At 43.8% G+C, this 24,134-nt stretch overlaps 1 protein-coding gene across 1 annotated transcript in view; it reads right to left on the bottom strand.

Moving 5' to 3' along the window:
* Positions 1 to 3,463: 3,463 nt before the first annotated feature.
* The window catches only part of LOC102451041 (uromodulin-like 1), an 83,137-nt gene continuing 62,466 nt past the window's right edge, over positions 3,464 to 24,134 (bottom strand). The window contains exons 18-22 of the mRNA XM_075912204.2: positions 21,862 to 22,098; positions 19,525 to 19,684; positions 9,710 to 9,794; positions 8,232 to 8,439; positions 3,464 to 7,544 (exon numbers count right to left, since the gene is read on the bottom strand). Of these exons, the coding sequence (XP_075768319.2) occupies positions 8,252 to 8,439; positions 9,710 to 9,794; positions 19,525 to 19,684; positions 21,862 to 22,098 (670 nt within the window). The 3' untranslated portion in view covers positions 3,464 to 7,544; positions 8,232 to 8,251. The remainder of the gene's footprint in view (positions 7,545 to 8,231; positions 8,440 to 9,709; positions 9,795 to 19,524; positions 19,685 to 21,861; positions 22,099 to 24,134) is intronic.

Below are 24,134 nucleotides of genomic sequence, written 5' to 3'. Positions count from 1 at the left end.
CTCCCACCTGGATCCGCAACTCCTGTCTGGCTCTCTAAACAATCCCCCATCCCCCTACTCTCTGAGCCCTGATCCTTCTCCCTCCCCCTGTCTCCACACCTGCCCAGGAACCCAGACCCCTTTTGCTGTGTCCTGACAACCTCACACCTGCCTGGGACCCAGGTGATTCTCCCTCTCCCTTTGTCTGATGAAGGGGAACTCTGGTGTTCCCAGTGCCCATGTCCCTTCCTGTCTGAGGCAGGACAGCTTTATTAAAATTGGAATTGTGAGCCCATTTAAATAGGCTTTGTTTTCAATAATATGCCTTTAAAATTAAATTAAAAATTGTTATGTCTAAATTTATCATAACCTATTTAAATAACTTATTAATTAAATTTAAAAATTAAATAGAACATGTCTCCTGTCAACTTTTAAATAAATTCTACCAGTTCACCAGTGTAAGTACCCAGAATCACTGTTTACAATCCTGTTTACAACAGGTCTCCTTGTCGCTTGTGTCTTGTTCTAGACAGTTGAGCTGGGGAGTTGAAACAAAAGTTCTCTTAATCCCATTGAACTGTCTCATTGTATAGTGAGGCTGATTCTTGTCCGTGGACACCAAGAGTTGGACAGCTTATGTACGGGGGTTGGATTCTGAGTGATTATAAGGCTTCTAATAATAAAGTCCCTTTGCAGAGTGAGGAGTGGGACCAGGACTCCAGCACTAGGTGACGTGAACAGCTGCATGCTTTGGAAGTCTTTAACTGGCTTGCTGTGGATTTACCTGTCCTCCCATTGTCCTTATGTGGGGAATTCCTGGTGCTCTCCTAGGAGTTGAAAATGCCCCGGGGTTTGGGCTCCCCCTGAAGCACGCACCCCACTCCCCAGGAAGCTGCACAAGCTGCATTTGCGTGCATACCCCCAACAAGCTGTGCAAGCTGCATTTGCACGCAGACCCTCCCTGGACAAAAAAGGGGGGGCAGCCAAAAATTTTTTGCTTGGGGCAGAAAAAATCTAGAGCCAGCCCTGGTACTCCAGGTAAGTGCCACTACTGCTACATAGAGCAGGACAGCTTCCTCTCTTTTCTTACATATGTAAGCCCCTTTTTCCTCCCCGGGTTAATGGGGAGCAGGTCACACTCACAGGTGTGCCTGGGCGCCTGGTGTTTTAACCCAAAAGAGATCCTGGGCACCCCAGTGGTGATGGTGTTTACTTGGGGAAAGCCCTATCCACCCCTTTGCTGCAGTCCCTTGCTGGCAATGAATGTAAAATGGCGGTGCCTCCACCTGGCTGGCCTTATACACACATTGGTGTGCCTTGAGAGCCTCCAGGTATAAACTCATTCCAACATAAATCTGGATCTAATTCCAGAACAACTACAAATCATATACATCTAATGGAACACTTTAAAATAAACCATTTTAACAAATATACAGGGATTAACAGATTAGCAATGAATAGCATTAACAAAACACATAACAATAACTGAAGTTTATATAGCTAGACAACAGTGACCCCACCCCAGAGTGTGCACACCCCTAGACTCAGTCCCAGACGCTTGCGTGGGCGCGCTGATGTTGCAGCTGTAGTGGAGATTTGTTCCAGGCTAAACTGCAGCTCTGTCCCAGGCAGCACTTTTCCAACAAGGCCCAAACTTACTGCCTTATACTGTGCCTATAGGAAGCAGCCTGCTAACTCCCAGTTCCAACAGGCATCCAGGAGCTGCATCCAACAGCCCCTGCACTGGGTCAATGTCCTTGGCAGCAGCTTGGCTCCCCCTTTGGTTCCAAACTCCAAGGCAGAGTCCCAGACTGTTAGGCCTCTTTCTTCAAGCACATGGAGCGAGCAGTCCTCTCTCACACAAGAGTCCTCCTTTCCTGGTTTTTTCCCAAGGGCTCATGGGAATTGTAGTCTGGATTGTAGCACACAGGGTCTTTTCAGAATAAAACAGAGGCCCCTTTAGTAAGGGGACTACACATACAACTATACTGTTAATATACCCTGGAATATTATCCTTTTTTCACTACTGCATCACATTGTTGACTCGTATTTAATGTATACGCCTCTATATTCCCCAGACCATTTTCAGCAGTACCATCTAATCAGTTATACCCATTTTGTAGTTGTGCTTCTTAGTTTTCCTTAGTATTTTGAACTTGCCTTTATTTAATTTCATCTTGGTGAATTCAGACCAGTTCCCCAATTTGTCCACATTTCCCTTTAGAGCAGGAATGGGCAATAATTTTTCACTGGAGGCCATTTCAGAAATTTTTGAAGTAACTCCAGGCCACCCCAAAAGAAGCGGGGCCTCAAGCAGAAAAGGCAGGGCCAGGACACTTCTTTGCCACCCCAAAGAGAACCGCCAGCTGTTCTGAACAGCTGGTGGTTCCCTCTAGGTGCCCGTGCCCCTGGCAGTGGGAGGAGACTTCACATGCTCCCCGCTCCTCCCCATCCCTCCACTGCCCCCAGGTCAATCAGGGCCTGGGGAGGAGGAGCACATGAAGTCTCTCGCTCCCTGCCCCCGCCCTGCAAGGGAGCGCCGCATTGAGCAGCAGCCGGTGGTTGACTTTAACTGCTGAGCCCCTTGGAGGGCGGGAGGAGACTTCACATGCTCACATGCTCTCCCCGCCCCCAACCCGATTGGCCTGAGAGTGGGAGGAGCGCACAAAGTCTCCTCCCACCCTTCCCCTGCCCTGCAAGGAGCTTGCAGCACTTAGAAGTGCCACACCCCACACAGGGCAGCAGGATACTTCAAGTGTTTCCTCCTGCCCCCAGACCCTCTGTGGGCCGGATCCACTTGCTTGGCAGGCCGCATCCAGCCCACGGAGACCCTTTTCCCCACCCCTGATTCTGAGAGATTCCTAAACCTGAGCCATTCTTTTTAGGTGACAAGGCTTCCTCATAGGAAGGGCAGTGGTAATGAAATGCCTCATAACTCTGGGTATGCCCAGGAACCATCAGAGCACTACCTTTGGCTCTGTCAATTTTGCCATCTTCACTGAGACAGTCAGTAAATACAATGTGTTACATGTGGTGTAGCACTAATGTCAGTCATATTATTTGATCATGATCAAAGTATTCGGCTTGTGGGGTGCACATCTCTTTCAAAAAAATATCCTTACACATAAAACAAAAATGTGTGTGCCTCTTTCATATGGTATTGAAGATATACCTCCTTCAGAACTGTGAGCATGTAATAATTTGTGGCTACAATCCATAGTCACATTATGGCTCATATTTTGTCCTGATGTTCAGTACGTTGATGTATGAGTAGCTGTTGAGAAAGAAGTAGCTGCCAGGAAGAAGTTGATTCCACAAAAGATATTTCCTTGCCCACCCTGTGTCCCTGGTATCCTGGAATTACACTGCATACAACTTGCATTGCGACATTCACTTAACATGCTGTTTCAGGACATTCTGAAAGTCTTACTTTGTGACCAAGTCATTAAATCAATTTTGTAAAAAAACTGGAGATAAGCTTAGACCTTGTATTTATTAAGACACCAAAACTGAGGCTACATAATATCTGAGTTGTGTCTGTTTGCAACAACAGTTTCCATTAAGTATGCTAAATATCAGGTTATCCCACTTCATTAAAAACCATGGGCTAGATTCTCCACTGCTGTAAGTCAGCATAGCTCCACTGAAGTCAAAAGCTGAAGCTCTGCTCTTGTAATTTGAGAGCAGTTAGGAGTGCAAATGCTACAAACTATAGAAAAATATTTATATTAAAATAATTTTCTCTTTCACCAGGTGCACAAGGCAAATACAGTGTGATGCTCAGAGCAAATTTACCAAGAATAAAGAAACTTCAGTAAGATGAAAAGTTAGTGGTACATTCATCAAAAACTTTAAGGTTGAAAAACATTCCCGTCTTCACTGCATCATTATCAGCCAAGGCAGTATTTTTATTGGGAGTAACTCTGCTGTTGGACATACATGACAATTCATTAATTGAATTGTCTACCTTGAACAGTCCCTTACAATATGTGCTAATTATATATGCTAAGCAATCTGTTCCATCTTAGTTTGCTGGAAGTTCCTTTCTCAGAGCTGAAAAAGAGCTCAGTGTGGTTCAAAAGCTGGTCTCTTTCACCAATGTACATTGGACTAATAAAAGACATTACCTCACCTACCTTGTCTTGCTACAATCCAGTCATGTCAAACATGATTTATGAAATGATTATACAAAAGAGGTTTGCATGCTTTGTAAGGCATCTTGGGTCAAAAGCAGAGATAACTTACTCTATAAGCGATCCATAGATTTAAGCCAGAAAGGGAATATTATGATCCATCTGTTCTGGCATCCTACATAACAAAGGCCATAGAATCTCACCCTGTAATCTCTACATGAAGCAGGCACTGGATTCAGAAGATACAAATAGGATTGTTGAATATAAGTCGGACGGCAAAGGGAGTACAGTAGTACCAGTAAAGCAGTGCAAATCTTTAAGATTGTCTGTCTATTCAGCATTCCCTACTGATCATTATTTGTTTTTTTTTAAAAAGGGAACACCTTATTATAATTATGTCCATCAACCTTAAAGTGGTATGAAAATGTCCACCGTACTAAAGAAGAAAAAAAAAATGTGAGACAGGTACCATTAACTAAAATCACTCACAAGTAAAATGTCTTAAACAATCCAAATGCAGAGTTGCCATCATCATTAGTTACAAGTTCTACTGCTGCTTCTCTCTCCATACTGTGGAAATGTCTGTAACGTCAGGGACTGGGGCAGTGGAGAGAGCATCATGTCATGACTCCTCCTCAATAGCCACTTGCCAGGGGGAAAGGATTGGTTTAAAGTGGAAGAGAGACATATTAGATGTCCATATTAAAGTAGGGTTCAATATTGTTGGGGCAGCCTCCAGGTAACCCAAGATCCTTCTCATTTTTCCACTGTTGGGTCTCCTATGAGTTTGGAAGGCAAGGTCTCTGCCAGTACTTTGCAGGGAAATCATCATACTTTCCACAAGATGAGTAGCAGGAAACGGCAACTTGAAACTTGTTGATTAATATATACTGGCTAGCATACATACATATTATGCTGATACTACTACCCGCCATGTATATTCCAAACATTTAAGTATACATATTATTAAGCATGAATACATTAATTATCCCAAGCTGGTCTGTATGTAACTCTGTTCACTTATGCTAAGGATTCCGTAACACCTGATATTAGCTTAGGAGTGGGCACTAATTTTTAATGGGGGGGTCACGCCGAGGGCCACATTTCTACTGAGGGAGTATGGGGTCTGGGACGGAAGTTGGGAGAAGGGAACTTCAGTTAGGGGACTGGGTGCAGGAGCAGGTGTGTGGTCTGAGAGGGAGTTTGGGTGAAGAAGGGGGTTCTGATCTGGGGTAGAGGCTTTGGGTGCAGGGTCCAGATGAAGATATGAGTATAGGAAAGGATTCTGGCCTGGGGGAGGGGCTTTAGGAGGAGGTGCAAGTTGTGAGCTGGGAGAAGGGGGTGCAGAGGATTTGGGTGGTGACCTGAGGCAGGGGAATGGGGTGCAGGGTCCAGGAGGGGGTGTGGGTGCCAGAGAGGATTCTGGCCTGGAGGAGTGTAGGAGGGGGTGCAGTGTCTGGAGAGAGTTGTGACCTGGGGAAAGGGGTACCCAGGGTTTGGGTGGTGGCCTGGGCAGGTAGTTGGGGGGGAAGATTGAAGAGGGGGTAGATGCCAGAGGCAGGCTCTGGCTAGGAGGTGCTAACCTAGGCAGCTCCCAGCCAGCAGCCTTGCAGGAACCTGAGCTGCAAGCTGCTCTACGTGGGTCTGCTCTGAGCAGCATGGCAGGAGGAAAGGGGATTCATTGCCTGCCCCTACATCTAGCAAAATTTTTCAGCTCCTATTGGCCGGAAGCTGGCCAATGGGAACTGAGAGATTTTGCTGGAGGGTGGGACAGAGCGCAAAGCCTCCCTCCTTACTCCCCAGCATCCAGAGCATAGAGCAGCCACATTTAAAATGGCTGCAGCTGCACTGTGCTTAAGGGTCCCAGTGAAGCAGCCGTGGGCTGGATTCGGTGGCTCGGCGGGCCAGATCTGACCTGCTAGCCACCTCTTGCCTACTCCTGCATTAGCTGCAATAAGCTTTGGTGTGAATAGATGGGGAAAACTGTTGGTATCATGATACATATTGTTTCCTCATAGAAACAGAAAGGGAGGTACTTTCACAATCCTAATGATCTAATCACAGGCTTAGGAGGTGTCCTCATGTCCCTTGGTACCTGGAATGCATGGACCCAGAACAAAGGAAAGAGTGCATCATGACCTGGAATGCATGGGTTCAGAACAATATACAAAGGCATAGACCCGTGATGTCAGAAACAAGGTAAAAAGTTAAGTGTGTTTAGTTTCAGGTGACATACATAGAACCTTTTACTAATAGACAAGTAGGGTTTTAAATGCTGGCTTTAGAGGATCATGTCAAGGCAGCACACATTCAGTGTAAGGTGAATGCACAAAACTATTCTTCAGAGACTGGTATATTATAGAACCTTTTGCTTGTATGACATAGATTAGACATTAGGAATAAGTTCCTAACTGTCAGGGTGGTCAAACACCGGAATAAATTGCCCAGGGAGGTTGTGGAATCCCCATCTGTGGAGATATTTAAGAGTAGGTTAGATAAATGTCTATCAGGGATGGTCTAGTCAGTACGTGGTCCTGCCATGAGCGCAGGGGACTGGACTCGATGACCTCTCGAGGTCCTTTCCAGTCCTAGTATTCTATGATTCTATGATTAATAAATCTGAATTAAATTGGCCATTTGGACTCTTGAGTATATTTCATAATAAACCAAAGTGTGGTCAAGCAATTGATTATACAATTTATCAAAAAAATCATCAAATTTCTTGGCCCAATGCTTATTTCTCCTTATACAGGGACTCTTTTTTAAGTTTCTTACTCTAGTTTGGGATTGGCAGGGGGCTGGACTTGATGACCTCCTGAGAACTCTTCCAACTCTATGATTCTATTAACTTAAAAAATGGGGGGGTTAAGTGCCATTCAGTTCAAAAGGACATTTCTTAATGGAAAATAAAACTAAAATGGAGGAGCTGAATTTTAAGTGGCTGAGAGATTTTTAAGCAATAGAGTCTTGAACATAGCTAGAACTAGAGCTGGGAGAGAAAAGGATAACTTCAATTCACAAATATTTTGAAAAGGAAAAATGACAATAAGAATATGCTGTTTCTTTAGAAATAATTGCTTTTCCTTGTTGGAGTAAATTCCATGGCTCTGGGTCTCAGTTTCTCTAGCTGAGAAAAACTGCTGCCTTGTACAATAGAGTACTCAGTCTAATATGCTGCAATAGTACAGTACTACATGTTGACAATCATAGCCACTTAAAATGCAACTCTACTGTATGGCTTTTGTGTTGTAATTAGATGGTTCTGGTGACAGCCAAAAGAGATCCGCAGGAATGTAGTCACATTTCGTAACTATTGTGAGCATTAAGGATTCAGTGTTGCGACAGGTCATGACCAGTGCCATGCATAACAACGGGACCAGATTAGCACATGAAGAAAAGCTGTTGCTGTCCGTGTGTTGAGATGAGTTCCAGCTAGAAGACAAGAACAGAGAAATCATGCTAGAGAGGTGGGATCAATGGTCTTTACAATAAATTAATGAGAGTGGGAAAGAACTGCCAGAAGGAAGCTATCAGACAGGGTACTGCTCAGAGAATAGTACACCGTTTATACATATGTATTACAAGCCAGAATCTCATTTCACTGGGGCCTCTTTACACTTCCCAAAAATATAAAGAAGCCTTGGTGTAAATAAGAAAGAAACCCCATAATTGATGAAGCTGAACAACAGAATATGGTGCCTGGGGAAGCTCAGGCCAGGTCTCCTTTCCTCCTAGAACAGAGGTCTTGAACTCCCGGCCCACAGGCCATTCCCAGCCAGAATGATTAAACAATGCAACCTGGAACTCCTTGGTGGGGAGAGCCTGTCCATTACCAGCCCCCAACCCCTGCCCCTTCCCACCATCACCCCACTCTCCTCCCGCATGGCACCCCATCCTCGAGGATGTGACTTTGGGTATCATCAGGGAGCTGGTGCTGCACAGCAACAGCGGTGATGCCCCTTTCCCTCTCACATTCCCCGAAGCCACATCCTCGGGGACAGAGTGCCATGGTGGGAGAGACCAGCGTGATTATTAAAGACATATCTGTAAGCATGTCTGTTTCCATTTTTGCAAGGGTTGGGATATTTACAACTTAATTGATCACAGTTCAGTACTTACATGTGATAAGTTGGAAATATTTAATCATAGAACACTTGGTAGCTAAAGTTGTCAGACTTGATTTTGAAGTTGTATTTTCCAGTCTTTCGTTGGTATCGGAAAACCAAAAGGGACGCCACTCCCAGGATAAAAACAAACACAGCAATGACGATAAGGATGATGCACCCTACTCCTAACTCGTGTGCCTTCTCACTGTTTGCATCAGATGCTGGAGAAAGAACAAGGGAAAGTTTTGAATCCCTGCAATCTGTTCATACTCTACAAAGCCAACTGAGTGGTAGGGCTTCGCATGCCCACTGGGCTAAGAGCACAGCACTCAGATACAGTGATTTGGTGCTGTAGGGAGGGTGACTTTTATGGCAGTGTGTGTGAGTTAAGAGCAAATCCTGTCTTTAGATACTTGTTCAGAACTCCTTCTGATTGTGGTGGGTTGTGTGTACTCAAATGGCATTGAGAATGTGGCTCTAGGCCCATGGTGCCCAAGCAGTTCTGAAGCAGCAGTCACTATAGTGGCTACTGCTATAGCCAACTAGCCACACTCAACCGGCCAAATAGCCACATGTGGCTAGTGGCTAGCGTGTTGGATACCATGGCTCTAAGCATTCCTGAGCTACTACCCTAGCTTCAGTAGAAGCTTGCAGGTGGAATGTTCTTTCATTTTAATCCTGCCCTTCTTCTGCAGTAAGTAAGTATATTTGTAAAATTAATGAGTTTGCACCTCATGAGATACCATTCATATTATTGGGGGTGGATACTAATTAATACTATGATGTGACAGGCAATAGATGCACTTTAAAAGAACATTCAGAATCATATTCAAATGGAGTATAGAGTAGGACAATCTAGACTTTGTTCACACAACTCCATTCCCCACTCGACCGCCTGATATTTAGTCTCCTCTTGACTGACTTTTGGCCACTCCACCCATTTCTTAAGGGTCTAACACACTAAAGAACCAGGAAGCATGTAAATTAGACTGACCTCCACCCTTGTTTACAAGTTACTTCAGTTCCTCAACATGTACATCGTGCCAACTTTTTCTCCCTTGCAGTAACAATAATGTAGGTGTAAGGGAGCAATCACCTCATATCACCTTCATAGCAACTTCTGAATTTGGCCCTCAGAGCCTAACATACTATGCTCTAAAAGGAATCTAGCGTATGCACTGTACAAAAGCTGGTTGCAATATTAGACCTGAGCAGATTCAGGACATTACAAATTCAAACACCTATTAGTTTGTGCAATTAATTCCACCGCCTCACTAGCATAAATAGTTGCACAAAACATCCCCCTCAAGTGTATGACAATTATTGCACCCCAAAAGGAATAGATTGCTACCCAGCATCATTTGACCACCTTGTCTTCCCTCAGCAAAGAGGATTTATGCCTTACAGGGAAGGTTTTCAAGTTCACCCATTAGTAAAACAGAATCTGCTAGATTAGCTTGTGTCATTTTTTGTAGTTTACTCTTTACTCACCAGTGGTTCTGCACAGAGGCCCCCAGGATGTTCTGTGAGTAGCAATAATTTCACCACTTTTCAGGGATCGAACACTTCGGCAGCTCTGTAACAATTGCAAAGCTCCAATCATTCATTCATGTTGTTATTATATAAAGTCTTGTAATGAATGCCCTCTAAAGAACAAAGAATTTATGCTGATTTCCTGAAGTCAGTACCCACTACCAGAACTTTTTTTAAATTTCCCATCCCTAATCTTTGTTACATTACAGCATAAACCAAAACAGATCAGAGAAAGGTTGTGAAAAAAAATCAGCTTATGGTCTGTAGATCAGAACACTGAAAACAACATTCTGTGGACAGGCCCTTGGGACGAGGCAAGTTGTATTGAGTCTATTAAAAAAAGTCTACAGGAGAATGTCTACCAACATTTTCTCTAAGCAATACAGCATATGTACTACTAAGTTTTCTACAGAACTCAGGGCATGTAAAAAGGACTTGCAAAATAAGCCAAAGCATACTACATGGCCTTTGACATTCTCTCTCAATAGCACTGCTCATTTTATAAATAAAATAAAATAATTTGTCTTATGTTGTCACCTAAAAGTCTCCATCAGGATTATTACCCCGTTGTGTTTACACATAATAAAAATTTCCCTCTTCTGAAAAGTTTGCCATCTAGTTTGAAGCAAGATGCAACAGAAGAACTGAGGACCCTTGGAGACTAAGCTTTCGTGGGTAAAACCCACTTCATCAGATGAGCTGGAGTGGAAATAAAGAAACCAAGATATTTCTAACAAGAAAAAAAACACACCCTGTCAATTGTAGGACCGGTGCTAATGAGACTAATTAAATGGGCTGAGAATGTCCCATTCTTTGCTTTTGATGTAAAAATGCAGTTGTTAAAGGCTGGGGAGATTGAATTTATAATGCAACATTCAGTTAGTGTCTTTGTTCAAGTCCAGGGAAACAATGTCAAATCTGTAGATGAATACCAATTCCGCACTCTCTCTCTCTCTGTAAGAACGGAATAAACAATAGGGAAATGGACAAAAGGGGTAAGTAAGGGCTTGTTTACGTGGGACAGCTTTACCATTTTACTGGCATAACTAAATCACCATAGTTGTAATGGCATGCTCCACTTGTAGACACACTTACACTGGTATAACAGGAGCTTTCTCCAGACTAACTTGAAACTTTTCCAAAACCACATGAATTAAATAATCCAAACAAAAAGGCATGCTTGTTCTAGAATTAGAGTATCCATGTGACTTGTTATACAGAAGTAACTGTATCAGTTTGAATTCATATCTTGGTGTACAACAGGTATAACTTTCCTATATAAACAAGGCCTAATATAAGAACATGCAGTTACATAGGTAGCTATTGTGCAATTTCATGGTTCCAAATCATGGTAATATTTTGCCCCAATTTGTTACTGCACAGCTGATTTTGCCTGGTGTTACTATCCTGACTTTGTCCTATTCTATGCTCCCCGCCTCCCCTCCCCCGCTACATCTACTCTTTTCTGTTCCAGATTTAAGACAGCCAAGGCTCATCTACCAAAAAACTGGGGAGTGACAAGAACAGATGAAAGAACAGATGAGTTTCAATCTTTTCTGGCAATAATCCAGGCCTCAGATAAACTCTGAAGTGAGCAAATATTTCTGGAGGCAGAAGGTAGGGCAAGTATAAGGATACTGTGAGCCTTCTAACTCGTGTTCTCACTTAAGTCACGTAGCCTTTCATCTGTCAATTGTCCTGTTCCTCTTTTCCTTTCTCCTTGGACAAAGGTCTGTAATCTGAGAAAAGATTTCCTTCCACTTGCTATTAATTCCTGATCGTCTAGGAGGGGTCATTTGATATAAATGGAGACCATGTTAAGCAGTTTAGAGCAGGAGGGAACTATTAAATAATGGACAAATACCAAGCACTTCATGAAAACATTGTGTCATCACAGAGAAAATCTTGAGCAAAAAGAAAAATATGTTGTATATTGGGTTGTAGATATAGATCTTGTTGTTATAGTAACTGAGTAGGTCAGTGGGGTCAGCCCAGCTAATCTGGGCTTATTCTAGTTAGTTCTGTGCTATGCAATAGAATGGACACTTGCAACTACTCCAGCTCTCTGCATTTCCACTGATTTCTTCCTATACTGTGAAACTCCCCACGACATAACAAGTGGCGACGAGGGTGGGATACCTGTGCTGCCTCCAGCAACAAAAGAAGTAGAAGTCAATGTAAGAAAACAAACTTTTTTTGGCTGTTCTGGAAGGTGGGGGTAAGAACTGACTGCTACACTGTGCAAACTGAAACTAAGGTCAAGGAGCCCAGAGACTGAAAAAGAAAAAAACGGGGGGGGGGGGGGGGGGGGGAAGAGTGCAACAGCTATGGCTACACTTACAGGGCCACTGGGACCTTTTGAGGAGACTATAGAGCAATGGCACGTATATACTGAGCATTTTGAACTTTTTGTTATTGTAAATGACATTAAAGAAGAAAAGAAGGTGCCAATATTTTTAAGTGTTGTAGGAGCTAAGACCTACTCTGTTACGCAGTTTGCTGCTCCCTGTTAAGCCAGAGATCAAATTTTACAGTGACAATCTGGAAATCCTGGGGTCACATTATGCTCTAAAACCATTGGTAATTACAGAAAGGTATAGGTTCCTTAACAGAGACCAAAAAGAAAGTGAAACAATTGTACAATTTGTAGCCAATTTGAAAAAGCTTGCTGAACACTGTGAATTTAAGGAGATGTTAAATGATGCCATACATGACAGGTTAGTGTGTGGCCTGCACAGTGAAGCTATATGGAGGCATCTGTCAACAGAAGCTCAGCTCACCCTACAGAAGGCCGTTGATATTGCAGTCTCCATGAAACTGGCCACATAGGAGGCACAATACCTTTGTGCACCCCCTGGGGTGCATAAAATGTCCCAAGAACTTACTCACAAAACAGTGGGGAGCCAGGAATGTTACCGCTGTGGTAAGACAGGTCACCATGCATCAGAATGCTGGTGTAAGAACCTAGTGTATCGACAGTGTGGAAAAAAAGGACACATTGAGCGTGCCTGCAAACAAAAGAAAAAGAGGCCTGTGGTCTGGCGGAACAACAATGAAAATCTGCATACCATCAAGCAGATGCCTGATGATCAAAGGGACACCCTATCTGAAGAAGACGTGCCATGCTATGTTTTGTCTTTGGAAGGGGGCTCCCATGAATACTGGGTAACCCCACTGTTGGATGGCAAACCGGTACGGATGGAAGTGGACACTGGTGCAGCAGTTTCATTGGTCTCAGACACGGTGTATAAGGAAAAGTTGAAGCATCTTCCACTTAAAGCAACAAAGATCATTCTGAAGACATATACAGGAGAAGCAGTACCCCTATTGGGCACTATTGATGTTAAGATGGAACTAAGTGGAAAGACTGCAGAATTACCACTGTGGTGGTGAAAGGCTATTACCCAGCCTTAATGGGGAGATCATGGTTTAGGAAGATCCCACTGGACTGGGCAGAAGTGCACCGGATGACTAAAGAAGAAACAGGTCTGACTGATATATTAAAGAAATATGCTGCTGTTTTTGGAGAGGATCTGGGAAGTATGAGGGGAATCACCGTGAAACTGAACATTAAACCTGATAGCCAACCAAAATATCTGAAGGCCAGAACTGTGCCATATGCTATCAGGACAAAAGTTGAAGCAGTCCAGGAGTGCCTAGTCAAAAATGGAGTCTGTCACGGGGTACGCCCCTGGCGTGGAGTACACCCCCTCTCTTACGGGCCCATTGCCCACTCTATCAGGGTGAATACGACCCTAGTAGTCCCAACATAAAAGTCTATGTCCCTCTATCAGGGTAAATATGACATTACCAGTCTCACTATAACGTTCATGCCCCTCTATCAGGGTGAATACGTCATCAGAGAAGCCTCTCCTGGCCCGGGGGGTTGATTATCCAGGGGAGGGAAAATGGGCGCTAGGGGGACCCGGGCCTCCCTCTCCACCGGGTCCCAGCCCAGGGGCCTTTAGGCAGGGCCCATGGCTCCTGCCCATTCAGCAGGGAATCCGTCTGATACAGGCCGAGCCCGCGCTTTGAGTCCTTTGCCCTGGGCTGCTTCCTACTGCGCCCTGGCTCCCCTGGGCCCATTCACCTCCGCGTCAGTACCTGCCGGGGTCGCGGGCGCGCTCCTGCCTCTCTGGGGTTGGCGGCTGCTGGCTCTGTCTCCGGGTCAGGTGCGGACAGCGACTCTGGTCTCAGCTGCTGCAGAAACACCGGCCCGGTCTACTCCCTCATCCTGCCGTCTCCCCAGCTGCAGGGCTCCCTCTGCTTTTATACTCAGGCTCTGCTGGGAGCATGCCCAGCAGGGCTGGAGGGGCGGGGCTTTCTCTGCCAGCTGGGCCTGGGCTACCCCCTGTCCATCAGTGTGGGGTCTGTCCGCCCCGTCACACAGTCCTCATACCAGCTACCCATAGTCCATGGGCAACGCCGATAGTTCCAATATTGAAGAAAGACGGTTCTATTCGGATTTGTGGGGATTTTAAGGTCACTGTTAACCCTGTTTTATGTGCAGAGCAATACCCCCTTCCTCGTATCGATGATATCTTTGCGGACCTGACTGGGGGACAAAAGTTCAGCAAGACTGATCTGAGTCAAGCATATTTACAGATGTAAGTTGATGAGGAATCCCAAGAGCTGTTGACTATTGTGACTCATAAAGGGCTTTATCGTTACTGTTGTTTACCCTTCGGAATAACTTCTGCTCCAGCCTTGTTCCAGAGAGCTATGGACCAGATCTTGTGTGGCTTGCCAGGAGTTGAGTGCTATCTTAACGAGATCCTGGTCACAGGCGGGAACGAGGAGGATCACCTTAAGAACTTAGAGGCTACCCTACAAAGACTGGAAGAGTATGGCCTACGAGTCCGTAAAGATAAGTGTGCATTCTTTCAGTCCTCTGTTGAATATTTGAGACACACCATTGATGCTACTGGTCTTCATAAGTCCCCTTCAAAAGTTAAGGCTATTGTGGAGGCTCCACACCCTCAAAATGTTAGTCAACTTCACTCATTTCTAGGACTATTGAACTATTATGGAAGGTTTATTTCACAGCTAGCCACATTATTAAAATCACTTCATGAGCTCCTTGGCCAGAACAAGGTCTGGAAGTGGACTGACGCCTGTGATGTTGCATTTAACAAGGCTAAACGTGCATTGCTAAACGCAGAGGTCCTGACGCATTTTGATTCATCCTTACCTTTACAGTTGGCTTGTGATGCCTCCCCATGTGGAGTGGGAGTGGTCTTGTCACACATTATGCCTTCAGGAGAGGAGAAACCAATTGCTTTTGCTTCGCGCACCTTAAGCAAGACTGAAACTAACTATGCGTAAATTGAACGTGAAGCATTGGGAATCGTTTTCAGAATTTGGAAATTTCACCAGTACCTGTTTGGATGGAAGTTTTCACTTCTCGCTGACCATCGACCTCTGATGGCAATTTTTGGTCCACACTCAGGTATTCCACCAATGACTGCTAGTCGTATGCAATGATGGGCATTGTGGCTTTCAGGACACACATATGAGATCAGATATCGGAAAGACACTCTACATGGCAATGTAGGTGGTCTCTCTAGGCTGCCTTTGCCAGTCAAACATCAAGATGGTGGCCAGAAGGAAATCTTTTACTTTGAACAGGTGGAGAACATGCCCATCACTGCTGCACAAGTTAAGAGAGCAACTCGTGTTGACCCAGTAGCTTTCTTTAATAGGATAACGAGTCTTGTGGATAAGGGAGAAGAGATAGATGTGGTATACCTAGACTTTAGTAAGGCGTTTGATATGGTCTCGCATGATATTCTTATCAATAAACTAGGTAAATATAACTTAGATGAGGTTACTATAAGGTGGGTGCATAACTGGCTGGATAACCATACTCAGAGAGTAGTTATTAATGGTTCACAATCCTGCTGGAAAGGCATAACAAGTGGGGTTCCGCAGGGGTCTGTTCAATATCTTCATCAACGATTTAGATATTGGTATAGAAAGTACGCTTATTAAGTTTGCAGATAATACCAAGCTGGGAGGGATTGCAACTAATCTGAAGGATAGGGTCATAATTCAAAATGACCTGGACAAATTGGAGAAATGGTCTGAGATAAATAGGATGAAGTTTAATAAAGACAAATGCAAAGTGCTCCACTTAGGAAGGAACAATCAGTTTCACACATACAGAATGGGAAGCGATGGTCTGGGAAGGAGTACGGCAGAAAGGGATCTAGGGGTTATAGTGGAACACAAGTTAAATATGAGTCAGCAGTGTGATGCTGTTGCAAAGAAAGCAAACATGATTCTGGGATGTATTAACAGGTGTGTTGTGAGCAAGACACGAGAAGTCATTCTTCCGCTCTACTCTGCGCTGGTTAGGCCTCAATTGGAGTATTGTGTCCAGTTCTAGGCACCACATTTCAAGAAAGATGTGGAAAAATTGGAGAGGGTCCAGAGAAGTGCAACGAGAATGATTAAAGGTTTAGAGAACATGACCTATGAGGGAAGGCCGAAGGAATTGGGTTTGTTTAGTTTAGAAAAGAGTAGATTGAGGGGGGACATGATAGCAGTTTTCAGATATCTAAAAGGGTGTCATAAGGAGGAGGGAGAAAACTTGTTCATCTTGGCCTCTGAGGATAGAACAAGAAGCAATGGGCTTAAACTGCAGCAAGGGAGGTTTAGGTTGGACATTAGGAAAAAGTTCCTAACTGTCAGGGTGGTCAAACACTGGAATAAATTGCTCAGGAAGGCTGTGTCCAGAAGGCTGTGTCCCGAAAAAACTTCCCCTGCGTCCAGACTCAAGCCGCGTTCTTTCGAAATTATTTCGAAAGAACGCGGCTTTTCTTTCGATGGCGGTAAACCTCGTTTCACGAGGAAGAACGCCTTCTTTCGAAAGTTCCTCTTTCGAAAGAAGGCGTTCTTCAATGTAAATAGGGCTTCTTCAAAAGAGAGCATCCAGACTCGCTGGGTGCTCTCTTTCGAAAAAGCGGATTGCTCTTCCGAAAGATCCGCCTGCAGTCTAGACGCGATCTTTCGAAAGAGGTTCTTTCGAAAGATGCTTTCGAAAGAGGCTCTTTCGAAAGAAGCCTGCAGTCTAGACATAGGCGAAGGTTGTAGAATCCCCATCTCTGGAGATATTTAAGAGTAGGTTAGATAAATGTCTATCAGGGATGGTCTAGACAGTATTTGGTCTTGCCATGAGGGCAGGGGAGTGGACTCGATGACCACTCGAGGTCCCTTCCAGTCCTAGTATTCTATGATTCAGTACAGTCCCAAGTAATGGATCTAGTGATGCATGGAACATCTCTACAGAACTCTCAGGTCTCATCTGACTTTGTCCCCTACATGTCCAGGAGAATGGAGTTATCAACCCATTCGGGGTGCTTGTTGTGCAGAATGCCTGTCATTATTCCAAAAATACTGAGACAACAGATGTTAAAGCAGCTGCATTCAGGTCACTGTGGAATGGTGCGCATGAAAGAAATTGCTCGAAGCTATTTTTGGTGGCCTGGCTTGGACAGTGACATTGAAGAAAAGGCAAGAGCTTGTATTTCTTGCCAGGGTGTGAGGAATGCACCTCAATTGGCACCTCTACACCCATGGGACTGGCCTGAAAAACCATGGCAACGTATTCATGTTGATTTTGCTGGCCCATTTGAAGGTAGCATGTTATTAGTGGTGGTAGATGATCATTCCAAATGGCCAGAAGTCTGTATAATGCCTTCCACTACTGCTGAGAGCACTATCCAAAAATTACGGGGAATCTTCTGTCATTTGGGTATTCCTGAACAACTTGTGAGTGACAACGGTCTACAGTTTGTCTCTCAGGAGTTTGGAAATTTTATGAAAGCAAACGGGATCCATCACATCACTTCAGCACCCTATCACCCAGCCACAAATGGATTGGCTAAAAGGTTTGTCCAGACAATGAAACAAGCTTTGAAATCGGTTAGAGGACATTCACTCGTACAAAAGAGTCTGGACACCTTCTTACTATCCTACAGAAACACTCCTCATGCTACAACCAAAGTGTCCATGGCTTTTCTAATGATGGGACGTCAGCTGCGCACATGCTTTGATTTGCTGAAACCTTCAGAACCGCGACAAATTGTGCAACATCAGCAGCAAGGTCAAGTCATCAGGCATGCATCCAGAGCAAAAGACTGAACCTTTAGTCCTGGACAGCCAGTTTTGGCTTGGAACTATGCTCCTGGATCTAAACGGGTCCCTGCCACTATTACTGCTCAAACAGGACCTGTTTCCTATACTGTCCAGACTGCGAAGGATCTCATCTGGCGGCAGCATGTAGATCAGTTATTGACAGGTTATTCCTGCCCCCAAGGCACATCTCCAGTTGAGTTGCCCGTCCTTCCCACTGCTGGTGAGCTACCATGTCAAGAATCACCTGCTCCTGACTCTCCTCCTCCATCACCACCAGCGGCAAACATAAACCCCCTCCCTGAGCAGGCTGATACAACAGCCTCACCTGTTCACACTTCAAGTTCCCAGCCCCGTGTCAGGCCTGCACCCATAACATCTTTGGGTGTGAGAACGCCAGATGTCCGCCGTAATCCACCTAGAGAAAGGAAGCCTCCTCAACGGCTGGACCATTAGTTGAGATTAACTCACAGATGGGGCAAAATAATCTCCAGGGTTAGCTGGGAACTTGAGGTTTTCTACCCTCATTTCATAGTTAGTTTTTGTTTTCTTAAAGGGACATTTTTATTAAGGAGGGAGGAATATGTTGTGTATTGGGTTGTAGATATAAATCTTGTTCTTATAGTAACTGAGTAGGTCACTGGGGTCAGCCCAGCTAATCTGGGCTTATTCTAGTTAGTTCTGTGCTATGCAATGAAATGGACACTTGCAACTACTCCAGCTCTCTGCATTTCCACTGATTTCTTCCTATACTGTGAAATTCCTCACGACATAACAAAATATATTTTGTTTATGGAAAAAAAAAGAGAGAGCCCAGACATACATGATATTATCAGAATACCGTTCACTATGCTTTAAGAACTTTTGAATAGGTGCTGATTGACAGCCCTAGAAACCGGGGAACTAGGATGACAACAATGTAAGTTTCTTCATGCTATACCTAAACCCTGATCTGGGAGCAAGGAACATCATTGGGCAAAAAGTGATAGTGTCAGCTGCTTGATAATTTCAGTTTTGGCTTTTCTCTGTTGAGATTAGCTCGTTGACTATTTTTTATTATGTGGATAGGGTTGCCAGCTGTCTGGTTTTGAACCAGATAGTCCAGTATTTGAGCTTTCTGTTCGGGAAACAAATTGAGAAAATATAAATGTCCGGTATTTTCTAAATAGGATGTAATGTAGATTGTGATGTAATGTCAAGTGTATCCCATATTTTTGTTGAAACCATCTGACAACCCTATATGTGGAACCTGTCTACTAGGATTTGTATTGAAATCACCTGCTCGTTTCACAAAGATTATCAGGTGGCACTTTTTTTCCAGTCACCACCAATCTAAAAGTGAATGGCTCTCTATCAAACTAGTCCCTGAGCTGTCCAGTTTCCCTGCTTTGATATCATTTTTATTTATGTTCCGTGTTTCAGCTGAAGAATAGGGAATAGAAGGGGGAAAAATCTACTGAGGCTTACTTGTGGCTATGTTATTTCACAGTGCTGCAAGGTAGAAAAAGAAAGAAAATGTAGAGAAGTTTAAAGGACACCATCACCTTTTAGAAGCTTATTATCCCTTCCTTTTCCAGTTAGAGCACTGTCTATTATATATCACATCGAAAATTAAATTTATGAAGCAAGCCCCTTACCGTTTTACAGGTGCTTTCTGGGGTTTCCACACAAATACGAAGTTTACAGTGTAGGTAAACCACAGAGTCATTGACAAAGGAAAAGATTTTCAGCTTAAACTGAGCTTTTCTTGAATTTCCATTTTCAATTATGGTGGTATAGGTCTGTGAGACTGGGCAGCTAAAAGGGAATAAGAAGACACACAAAATAACTAAAGCTATAGAAGCTATACCCCAGTAGTGGCATTGTGTAGTTCCATTTATAAGCATGTTCTGAAAATCCTTACCTAGATAATCCATATAGTTAGCCTGACCATAGGACAGAAGAGCATTGCACACTAAAGCCCTGGCAGCTAAATACACGAGTGACCTATTTTGTGAAATTCTTCAACCTCATCATTGGAGAAAAACAAAAACAAATTGATGTCTGAGATTACTGAAGACAGGAGATGGACTGGGTGACACACAAGATCAGCGACACTCTAATTTTTCTCCATCCACGTACAGAATAAAATGTGTTATATGCACCAAGGCATGAGCATATGTGCACCACCAGTAGAAACACACGCTGCAGCTGTGGGCACTTTGCTAATCAGCTGGGTGTCATTTGAATCTCTCCTGGGTGGCCACCCAAGCACACAACTTACAGGGAACACTGCACAACACTGAATATCTTACACATGATACAGTAATTTGACATAGTAAACTAATGACCAGTCATGCCCAGAGCACCATTTGAGGACTCAAATATCTGGCCACATGAAAGAATGAATTCTGCCTTTTGGAAGGATGGTACTGGTGAACCATCCCATTTTTCAGAAATTAAACAGGATTTGTTAATATTTTCTTTTCAACTCCTAGAGCGAGGTGCTACTTGGAAAAATATACCATTTTGTAAAAATATACCATTGGTTCTCCATCTTTGTCGTCTCTCCACTCTTTCCATATCAGATGGGCCCAGGTTCCTGTTAAATTCTTTCACTCAGACTGCCATCCCTCCAAAATGAACCTGACTTTAGGAGTACATCTACACTGCAATGAATGACCCATGGCATGGCCAAGGCTGGCCCAAGTCAGCTGCTGGGCTCACAGGATGTAGGCTGCAGGGATAAAAATGGCAATGTAGGGCTGTGTCTACACTGGCATGAATTTCTGGAACTGCTTAAAACAGAATACTATTCCATTTTCAGTTTTTCCGGAAAAGGAGCGTCTACATTGGCAGGCTGCTTTTCCGGAAAAGCCCTTTTTCCGGAAAAGCGTCTGTAGCCAATGTAGACGTGCTTTTCCGGAAAAGAGCCCCGATCGCCATTTTCGCGATCCGGGCTTTTTTCCAGAAAAGACTACTGGGCTGTCTACACTGGCCCTTTTCTGGAACAGTGTTCCAGAATAAGGACTTATGCCTGAGCGGGAGCAGAATAGTTTTTCCGGAATAGCGGCTGATTTTGTACAGTAGAGCATCGTTGCTTTTCTGGAAATTCAAGGGCCAGTGTAGACAGCTCGCAGCTTATTCCGGAAAAGCAGCTGATTTTCCGGAATAAGTGGCCCAGTGTAGACACAGCCTTCATATATGGGCATGGCCTGGAGTCTAAGTGCTGAAAGTCCAGGAGATAGGAGCGCCTCAGAGCCTGGGACCCAACCCAAAGGTCTTCTTTTTTTTAGCACTGCAGACTGAGCCTCACAAAGCCAAATCAAGTGAGTTAGGCTCTGAGACTCTGTGCCGCAGGATTTTTATCCCCCTGAAGACATACCCAGAGTGTCAGACAAAGCTCTCTTCCTTCTCCCTCAAGCACATCACCAGAAACATAGATTCTGCAAGCCAGGTGAGGCCCTCTGAATCACTTGTTCAACACCTTTCTTCAACTTATGTCCTAGTAGTCTACTACACGCCACCAGACTCTGCTTCATATGAAGGTACTGAGTGTCCTTTGAGCATACAGCAGCGATCTAAACTTTGAGCCCTTAAAGACATGCATACCTTTGGTAATGGCTGTATCAGAAACAAATGGCTGCATCATAGTTTTTTTGTGGTTGTTTTTTTTAAAAGCACTTGCACCATTGACTACCAAAGCCATCTATGGATCCACAACCAATCAGAGACCAAAGAGTAGACCTATATTGGGCATCTCCTTTACAAGTATTAGGGGGAGGCAACAGCTCTCCACACTCTCTTTGAAAATGTCTGAAGTTAGGTATTTGGCTTTGAAGAGAACAAGGACTCACTGAGGGCATGTCAAGTCCATTAGAAAGATAGGGTGTCAGTAGCCACCTTAGGTCATAGAAAGGCTCCTCAAGATCAGGGACAGCATTGCTAGACCATTTGCACATGCATGTGTCACATCTAAGGAGGGTGTGCTGTACCTGTTGTTAATAAAGGCAAATGACAGGGGATCCACTGAATTACTAGTTGGAGTTGCCCAGCACTCCGTGAGGACCACCTTGAGCTTGCTGTCCTCTTTCTGAATTCCCACCTCAATCAATACATCATCATCGGCAGAGACACTGAAGTTTTGGGGGACTGAAGAGTTTCCAACGAACAGTTGCATCTCTGTTATGAAATATCCAGATCCATGCAAATCCTCAAAAATGGCATAAATCCTGAAAAGACAATAAGCTGCTTTTAAAGATCACTGTGCCAGATTTTCACAAATATGATTCCTATTTCTCTAACTCATGTGCACTTTTGCAGTGACGGAAAATCCGCAGTCCAGCCCATCATTAGGATTTCAAGAGGAGAGGGTGATTGCTTGCTGAAGTCCAGCTGTATGGAGTCATGTGGAAGAAGACTTGGAGGCCACAAAGTTAGAAGCTATTGCCAGTGTGAGAAGACAGCATGCTGGGTGGAGGTAGTGATGACAGCAGTGCATTTGAATGAGAACAAGAGTGCATTGCCCAAGGTCAGAACAAGAATCTTACGCTTGATGCAGAAGACAAAAGGAAACCAGTGACGGGACCTGAAGAGGGAATGATGTGGTCAGAACAGTAAATGAGGAAGACTACTTTTGATGCACATGGCGTGAGAGTGAGGGGTCAATCATGGAAGCAGTTGAAGTAATGAAGGCAAAATACGACTAGGATCCTTTGTTTTCAGTGGTTGTTTTCTTTAATTTTACCCCAGGAATGTATCAGTGTTTGTTACCATCACAACAAAAACAGGTGAAAATCAGTGCAAAAAACTATTAATAATTTTCTGGGTAACTATTGGGGTTTATTTTGATGGATGGAAGGACAGGGAGGAAAAGCATTAGATTAAAGCTATAAATTCCATTCATTAGTGTGGTTTGCTGCAGAATTTAAATAGAACTCAAAACACAGTGCTGCCTCTGAGTTTAAGAAAACAGTATCAGAGGGGTAGCTGTGTTAGTCTGAATCTGCATAAACAAGAAGTCCTGTGGCACCTTATAGATGTGGGCTATGTCTACACTGCGCTGTTTTGCGCAAGAAATATGCAAATGAGGTGAAGCATGGATTATCGCCGTGCCTCATTTGGATAATTAATGCGCGGCCGCTTTTTACGCAAGAGGCTTTTGTGCAAAAAGGAGCGATCTACATGGCTCCTTTTTGCAAAAAACCTCTCTCTTGTGCAAGAGCCATTCTTCCTGAAAAAAATGCAGAAGAACAGCTCTTGCGCAAAAACCTCTTGCGCAAAAAGCGGCTACTCATTAATTATGCAAATGAGGCGCAGTGATGGTCCACGCTTTGCCTCATTTGCATATTTCTTGTGCAAAACAGCGTAGTGTAGATGTAATCTAACAGATTTATTGGAGCATAACCTTTTTGTGGGCAAAGGCCCACTTCGTCAGATGCATCTGACAAAGAGGGTCTTTGCCTATGAAAGCTTATGCTCCAATAAAACTGTTAGTCTATAAGGTGCCACAGGACTTCTTGTTGTTTAAGAAAACAGTGTATCGCTAGTCCTCAAATGAAACTTTTCATTTGAATAAACCATTTACTGTTGTAGACTCAGAACTATTAGCTTGTAAATGTTTACATTTAATAAGAGGGCCACACCATTTGCGGTGCATACACACAGCTTCATCCTTTTCTCCTGATTTGGTTTTTCACTTTCAAATACTTCTTTGCATTCTGAAAAGCATTCTGATACAGATTTTCATTTTCTTCCCATTTCAGTGTTTCAAATCTCTAAGCTGTTATCAAACAACTTGAAACGTGCATGTGGTGGGCACGAGGTTCATCAGTATGTTCAGATGCACATGCACGTCAGAGTTTGCATGCTTATCTGTTTTGTTTACTGTGTGCATCTTCTAGACTGTTCCATAGCCTTAGTTCAACAGATAACTTTGAATATAAATACAGACTAATGTCTCAGAAAGATAGCTGTGTTAGTCTGTAACTTTAAAAAAAACAATGAACAGTCCTGTGGAAGTTATATTTATATATCTGAATAGTACAAAAGTATGGTGAAAATCAGGGGGAAAAAGGAATAATACTTTTTGTAAAACCTGTGAATTTTTCAGTAAAAATCTGTTTACACTGAAAACGAAGGGATTTAGAGATAACCAAGGTCCAGACGAGAGGTTTTGTTGTAGGATTTTGGAGTTGTATAGGAAGAAAGTGAAAACATTTGGGGATGGCCTGGATTTGGTGTAAAGAAAGAAGTGGTCCTTCTGAGT

This window comes from Pelodiscus sinensis, chromosome 1 (genome assembly GCF_052426305.1).
Source record: "Pelodiscus sinensis isolate ZL-2025 chromosome 1, ASM5242630v1, whole genome shotgun sequence".
NCBI classification, from domain to species: domain Eukaryota; kingdom Metazoa; phylum Chordata; order Testudines; family Trionychidae; genus Pelodiscus; species Pelodiscus sinensis.
Note: the sequence above shows the minus strand (reverse complement) of the source record. Positions and strands in the feature narration are given on the sequence as shown.